The following is a 7986-nucleotide window of genomic DNA, read 5'->3' on the forward strand; positions in this document are numbered from 1 at the left end:
GGTTCAGATGAGTTGAAGCGCTACACAGACGTGGTGTGGTAACATTACATTGTCTGCTGGATAGGGCTTGTAGTGAAATAATCTTATGTCTAAAAAATCTAAGCTTTAAAAATATATCTTTTAACCTATTATTTAAAAAAGTTAACATATTTTTTCCTAGCAAAGGATACAAGCATATATATTTTTAAAAATGTAGAAAACGGAAACATGTCTTATACATGGTAGATGTTGAATAAGTATTTATTGAATGAATTAATGAAAAAATAATCTCTCATGTTTCTATTCCTTGACAAACTAAGAACATTTGACCTTGTTTTCTATTTATAGAATTTTAAAAAATCTTACACGTCGTTATGTTGTATGTGAATTTTTTATCTTGCTTTGCTCTACTCAACATTGTGGTGTAAGAATAATACAACTTCTTTTAACGACTTTTTTTTTTCCAGACTTGTATTATTTCCCATTGTTTTGGACTAATGTCCTTCACCTCTTTTGTTCTCCTTCTGTTTAAGATGCAGGAGAGCTGTATGTTTGGGGAAGCAACAAGCACAGGCAACTGGCTTCCCAGGCTGCTTTCCTTCCTATGCCCCAGAAAATAGAAGCACATTATTTTCAGAATGAAAAGGTCACTGCCGTTTGGAGTGGGTGGACACACTTGGTCGCTCAGACAGGTAAGAGAGCAGCCGAGAATTTGCGGTTGGTGAGAGCAGCTGGGGGACAGCTGTCTAAACAGCTATGAATGCTCAGGATTAAGTAGGTTGGTTTTTACTGATGAAAAGCTTTTAGGACTGTAAAGGGGGAGGACGTAGGATCTGACTCTGCAATCAGCCAAATATGTGGCTTTCCTCTCTAGATCACAGGTTTGCACCCAAAAAGGCAATTTTGGTTTAGGTTGCTGGCCCTTCTCGTCCATGAGGTTTTGAGAAGAAACTCATTGCAGCAGGTCGTTGGGGAGTCTGCCTTGTCATAGTGAAAGAGATGACTTTATTTGCATTTCCACCTGAGTCTAAATCAAAAGCAGCAGAAACTGTCAGGTTAAAGATAAATATTTAAAGACTGAGGTAGGAGATTATTTTGAATCATAGTTGGCATGGTATTTTGATTTAAATTTTTATTAATCTTAAACTATGTACATTGATTCAGACATTTCATATATATTCCCTCAGATGTTACCTTATCATGCCATGCCATCCAGCTTTTGGCATCTTTATCTTTTCTCGAGACTCTTATTTCTCAGCTTTCCCCTAGGGCAGTTTTTTCCTGGTCTTCCTATTCCTGCTTTGTTCTTGGGATCTGTGTGTTCGTGGCCTCTCTTTTCCCTGCTTCCTAGAGTCCTGCTGATTTACTCGGTGTTTCCCAGACAGACAATTTGTAATTCCTAAGCTCTACTATCATGTCATGGCCTTCAGAACTTCTGGAGTTCTCAGGATTCCCCTTGCCTGCTTTCGGCCTGCTTGTTAGCTATGCGTGGATCTCTAGACTCCTGAATGCCTGGTGGCTGTTATTCTAGTACTTTCTGGCTTTTGTAGGTTTTCAGGTCAGCTTCAGTTATCCTTGGTAAGTCACATATACTACACACTTGAACACACAGACACAGGCATAGACTTACCATCTGTTAACTGGTCTTTTAAAACATTTTATAATCATTTTGGAACAGAGGCCTATATAACAAAGGTGTCTAATAAACTTTCTGTATTTACATCGGAAGGATACTTATAAGGAAAGCGTATCATTCATTTGAGAGAAAATCATGACTTTCCGACCCTGTGAGCGAATCTTGTTCCCATTAATGTGAGCAGCTAAGTCTGATTAAACTGGAAGCCCTGGCTGTTTTTCTCTTGAAAATTGGGTCCATCTACAGAAATTTTTCTTACAGAGACTCACTGAGCATAGTAGCTGCTTATTTCTGTAATTGTTAACATCTGTCTGCTCCTCCAGACTGTGAGCTCTATGAGGTAAGGCACCATGTTACTCTCGTTCACTTCGTTAATGTGAGCAGCTAAGTCTGAAGAAACTGGAAGCCCTGGCTGTTTTTCTCTTGAAGATTGGGTCTATCTACAGAAATTTTTCTTACAGAGACTCACTGAGCATAGTAGCTGCTTATTTCTGTAATTGTTAACATCTGTCTGCTCCTCCAGACTGTGAGCTCTATGAGGTAAGGCACCATGTTACTCTCGTTCACTTCTTATCGCCACTGCCTAGCAGAGAATCTATTCATTTCCTACATGAAACCATTTCCAGTTAAAAGAAACTAAACAGATTCAAATGCGTACGAGGCAGGGGAGACAGCTAGGATTTCTGACCTCCTTCCTTGGTGTCACTGGTCTATGAACAGAAGGCTTCAGTTTGTCTCCTTGGATTTAAAAGTCCAACCAAATCAGTTATTGTTTATTGAGGACCTATTGAGCAATGTGCTGATAAGCCTTGCAGAAAAGAGAGAGAAGACATGGGCTGTGCCTTCCCACTAGAATGTGTGGACAGGCTTAAGTCTAAGAACATAGAGATAAAAGACTTCACCATCCGTGCATCCATCTGCCCATCACGCAGATGGTGGGGATCTGTTTATGTACCGTTCCTTGTGCTAGGTATAGACCCTGCCCTGGAGGAGCCCACTGTTCACTAGGGGAGACAGACTTTTTATCAAATTTCAGTACATTGCAGTATGAGATGTGCAACAATGGATCTAAGTACAGCGTGCGGAAGTAGCAGAGAAACTAGCAGTAGTGTGAGTAATTGGGTGTTAACAAGTAGGTGTTTTGTGGTTAGTCAGTCTTCAAAGAATTGCAGTGTAGTGAAATATACTTACTACCAAATGGTAGTGAGTTTGGTTGAGTCTGTCAGTGAACCCTTTAACTAGTTAGGTAGCTGACTAATGAAAGACATAAAGATGCTGCTTCTTTGACTCTAGCCTTGAGCATTGTAACTGATGCTGATTTCCATGTCTGGGCCATCAGCCCAGCCCTCGGGGTTGGAGGTTAGAACCCACGTATGTGGCACTGTCTGAGTCACCCCAGCGGCTCTGGAGCTCATCCTCAGGTCTCCGCCTCCACTCGAGAGTGTGATTTTTTGGTAATGGTTCAGCTGTTTAATTAACTTGTTAATTCAGATCTCTTGTTTATGTACTTTGTCACTTCCCCCTTTCTCCTAAGTCCAATATGGTTAAAAGCAGGGATGTCTGAGTGTCCTGGTTGTTGTACTGAATTTGGGGTAAATGAGAGTCTTCTGCTATTTGATTCACCCATTTTGCATTCCCTCTAGCAGCAGTGGAAACCTTTGCCCTGGCCCAGTGTCATTGAGAAAAACAGCCAGGGCTTCCAGTTTAATCAGACTTAGCCGCTCACGTTAATGGGAACAGGATTCGCTTACAGGGTCGGAAGCAGCTAGTTAGTGGAACAAGCTGATATTTGACTCTGGGTGTTTTCACAAGCTCGAGCAGTGGATTGTTCCTGTGGCCACGTTAGTGCAGAGGCTGCTTTCCCTCTTGTTTGGGAAGGCTTTACTTATGTTATTTTGAATAAAAATAAGAGTTTATGCACAGTGACCACATATCTCTTCAGTAAGATGGGATGGGTTAGGATGAGAGAAAGTGGGTCGACTTTGCTTTTTCCCTTCTCCATAGGCCCTAAAACAGTGATTTTCAATCACAGGTAATTTTTTTGTCCCCCAGGGGATATTTGCAATGTCTGGGGACATATTTGGTGGTCAAAATGTGTGGCAGGGAGGTGCTACTGGCATCTAGTTGGTAGAGGCCAGGGAAGCTGCTAAACATCCTACAATGCAAGGGCAGCCCCCCACGACAAAGGAACACCCAGCCCCAAACGTTAGTCGTGCCAAGATTGAGAAACGATGCCCAAGACTGCCATTCTCAGTGCTCAGCTGAAGCAGCTCATGGCGGGTCAGGATAATTTTACAGTTTGTCCGTACAGGAATCGGGGATGTAGTCTCTGCCCTCCCCTTCAAGAGCCTGGTGCCTGCCTGCAGTGTTTGCGATGGAAAAATACTTTTCTCTGTTAGTCAGAGGCACTTGGAAAGAGTCCAAGCCAACCTGTTCTAATTTGGGAAAGTTGGCAAGGGTACTTGTGTTTCAGGCTGGTGGAGCTGCATTCTAGAAACCTTTCCCAAGCTGCTTGATGTCCCTGATCATTGTTCTTAGGAACTTCATGGGACTCCTGGGTGACTTTATCCAGGCTCAGTCACCTGCAGCTGTCTTATCCGAGATTCACGATTTCCTGGCCCAAGGTGCTTCTTCTAAGTGAGAGCTGGATGGCAGGTCTGGGTGCCTTCCTAGTTTGGTTACTTTGGTTAAGTCATTTCACCTGTCTAGGCCTCAATTTCCTCATCTCACAAGTAGGATATTCAAACCTGCCTGCATTCTACATAGGGCCGCCATGAGGTTCAAATGAATGAATCTGTGTGTAAGATCTCAACTAACTGTAAAATGCTGTACATATATAAGTGAGGGGCGCCTGAGGTTGAGATATATTGAGTATATTAAGTGAGTATAATAAGGAGTTAGTAGTTACTTTTAGAAAGTCTTCTATTTCAACAGGGTCTATGCAAAGATTGAGACATACCAGCTTCTCTCCTGAGGGCTCCTGAGCTGGCCAGGGATGCGGTGCTCTATATCCAACTCTGACAGGCAAAGTTTCCCAAAGTCTTTTACCCTCATGCAGCTGGCAAGTAGATCTTTTATGTTATCAACAGTTTGGAAGATCTTTATGTCCTTAGAGGTAATTTTCCCTGTTAAAAATCTCTGATCACACGATTGTCTCATCTCAATTTGTGATATATACATCTATCTATTTATCTATATATAATTGATATATGTACTCTTCTTTGTCTAATGTCTAAACTGTAGATTCCATGAGAACAGTTGTCTGTTTTGTTCATGGCTGTATCCCCAGCACCTGGCACAGGCCTGGCACAGAGTAGATGATTTATAATTAACGAATAAATGGCAAAGTAGAGAGAAACATGGGCTTCGAAGTCAGACAGGCCTAGCTTTGAATCTTAGCGCTGTTGGCTTCTTGATTGTGTGGCTGTGGGCAGCTCCGCCTCTCTCCAGCTCTGTTGCTACTGTAGTTCAGGCCACTGGCACCTCTTGCCTGGATCCTGCAGTGGCCTCTGACTGGTGTTCTCATCTTCGCACACTCACTTCCTCTCCCCTCCAGTCTGTTCTCCATGCCTCAGATGGAAGATTGGAAGACCTTTCAAACCCACTGTGTCACATCGCAATGGCTTCCCATTGCTCTTATGATAAAAACATAATCCTTAGTGGTCCTACAAGGCCTTGTGTGGTCTGCCCTCTGCCTGCCTTTCCAGCCCCTTTCGTACCGTGCTAGCTCGTGATCTCTGGCTGATCTCCACTCTGGTCTTTCCTTGGTACCTTGAATGCATCACGTATTTCCTCCATAGTGCCTTTGCACCTGATGTTCCCTCTGTTTGGCACACGTATCTCTTCGCTCTTTCATTTTGACTTAGTTATATCCTTTTTTTTTTTTTCTTTTTAGACTTCAACTTAGTCATCACCTGCTCAGGGAGGCCTTTCCTTAACATCCCTTTTATCTGTTCTCAGAGCACTACGGCCTGTCCTTTGTACTGTTTATTTTTTAGGACCCTTTGCCTGATACCCTATCCCCCACCCCTGCCCCCAGTTGACTGTAAGCTCCCTGAGGACAGAGGTCATGTTTGATTTGTTCAGCGTTGCATCCTAGTGCTTAGCAAAATACTTGGCACATACGAGGTAGGTACTCAATACATGTTGGACGGATGAAAAAACCCTAACTTTTCTGAGCTTATTTTTTCAGTAGGAAAATAGGCAAATGTTGCTGACTTTGTATGAGGATGAAATGAGATGATGTATTAAAGTTTCCAGGGTCTGTCACAGGACTGAGCTCACGTGTCGGTTCAGTACCCATTAGCTTCCTCTGCCCTTTGCAACTCTGGAGCTCTCTTGAGGTCAGGTGCTCCACGTCTTCTTTTTCTGGCAGAGTCTCTGTGGGGCTGGGTATGAATGTGTCTGGACAGGTAACAGGTAGATTCAGGACCCTTCTGGAGAGTGTAGAAAGATCAGTGCTTACAAATGCTCAGGGCTAGTTGCTGGTGATTTGTTAGAATTTCAAGGAGAATGATTTACATAAGATCCAAACCTTAATGTGGGGTTGGTCAGAATGTCTAGAATCCAGTTGCTTTTGGGATTCTGAACACTTTCCCTGAGCCAGGCAGTGTCCCCAAGTGACCTCGTGGTCTCACAAAGGCTACGGATTTAAAAGGTGCAAAGGAGAGTGCTTGACGCGCTTTACGTATTCAGTGTTGCCTAAGAAAGTACTAGCGACTTAGGAATTTTAGAGCATCAAATTTGGAAGAAGAAACTTTGGAAACGAAAAGACTGAAACAGAGAGGAGAGGGAGTGACTTTATGGCAGCTTTTAAGCTAGAAGTTCAGTTCTGCTTTTTAGTAGTTTCCCCTCCCATCGCTGCTCTATTGGTTCTTGGTTATATCCTTTAGTTGAGATATTTTTTATTCTTCTTTTTCTCTAAAGTGAGGTATTGCACAGCATTTGTGGAAAGGACTACTCTCCTTTCTTCGAGTGTCACAGACCAAGAAATGTTTTGTTGCATTTGATGTCTAAGCATTAGTGAAATCCAAGCCCAGCCATTGATTCACACTAAACTGAGTTTATAAATATACGTAATGCTGATTTTTTGGTTTTGGGGCCAAGATCCTTTCCAGTAGAGGGTGACAGTGTGTATTACACCATCTTCTTTGGGACCATATATCATGAAACCTCAACCGAGCTCAGGGAGAGTCTGACCTCATGGGCCCTATTTAAAGCAGGTGCTTTGGAATTCATGATGTTTGTGTTTTAGAGCTTTGGAAACCCGATAGTTGAAAGTCAAACTGAGCCGAAAGGACTATTTTGAAATGGATATTTTTTGCTTATTATTAAGTCATTAGTTTTTATCCTAGAATCCTTAGAATGTCAGGAATGGATGAGAACTTAGATCTCATCTGCCCTGACTCCCTCAGTTTAGAGATGGGGAAACTGAGGGCTGAAGAGGAGGAAGCACAGGGAGTGAGTGAAGGAGCTAGGACAGAACTCAGGTCTCATGGCTCTCGATCCAGTACTCTGTCCACCTTGTCACATTCTCTCCAGAGATGATGAGGAAGTGTGGATGACTTAACTAATCAAACCCAGGGACCTGAAGCAGGAGTAATAAAATAGTTCCTTCTGTACATGAAGTTCTGCTTCAAGAAAACACTGATTATTACCTGAAATGTGTAGCCATAGATTCTCTTAATGGATCTGTGCATGGAATAGAAACTAGGAGATGGTACCCCTGGAGCAAGTGTCAGGAGGCCATTCCAGGATTCGTGGAAGCAAATGTATTTTTTTTCCTTTTCTTTTCTTTTCTTTTTTTATAGGCGAGGCAACCCTTGGTTGACCTCACAGATTGCAAGGACCTTATCAGCTTACAATCTTTTATTTTTTATTTTTATTTTTTACACCTACAGCACCTGGTCTTCCTAGGTGGTCTCCCATCCAAGTACTAACCAGGCCTGACCGTGCTTAGCTTCCGAGATCAGACGGGATCAGGCTTGTTCAGGGTGGCATGGCCGCAGACAGCAGATGTATTTTCATTTATGATACTACAACAGCAGTCAGCTCTCATGGACCACTTTAAAGTGCTTTCACATATATTTTCTCATATGAAGTTAGCAAGATGGGTATTAGCATCTTCACAGACAGGTCCCTAATTGATTAATGGCATCGCTCTGGTTCACACAGATGGGCAGAGCTAAAACTTGAACCTGGTCTTTTGTGTCCAAGCCTGATGCTATAATTTCATGTTGAAGGCATCTCAGAATGCTCTAATTCATTTACTGAACTTTCTTTACTCTTCAGAGAGGCATCTTTCTCCAATTATTGCCAGTAACACTCTCCCAGATAATAAGGAAGAAAATTCTCAGTTATCCTTGATCCTT

General features: G+C 42.5%; 1 protein-coding gene and 1 pseudogene across 4 annotated transcripts in view; one reads left to right on the forward strand and one right to left on the reverse strand.

Annotated features, from left to right (window-relative positions):
* Positions 1 to 7986, forward strand: part of SERGEF (secretion regulating guanine nucleotide exchange factor) — a 180841-nt gene that overhangs the window by 20876 nt on the left and 151979 nt on the right. For all 4 annotated transcript variants that reach the window (XM_006904726.3, XM_015589488.2, XM_025046343.1 and 1 more), the window contains exon 8: positions 513 to 671. In XM_006904726.3, the coding sequence (XP_006904788.1) occupies positions 513 to 671 (159 nt within the window). The remainder of the gene's footprint in view (positions 1 to 512; positions 672 to 7986) is intronic.
* LOC112479382 lies at positions 7507 to 7625 on the reverse strand (annotated as a pseudogene).

Source organism: Pteropus alecto, unplaced genomic scaffold (genome assembly GCF_000325575.1).
Source record: "Pteropus alecto unplaced genomic scaffold, ASM32557v1 scaffold120, whole genome shotgun sequence".
In the NCBI taxonomy this organism is placed as follows: Eukaryota; Metazoa; Chordata; class Mammalia; order Chiroptera; family Pteropodidae; genus Pteropus; species Pteropus alecto.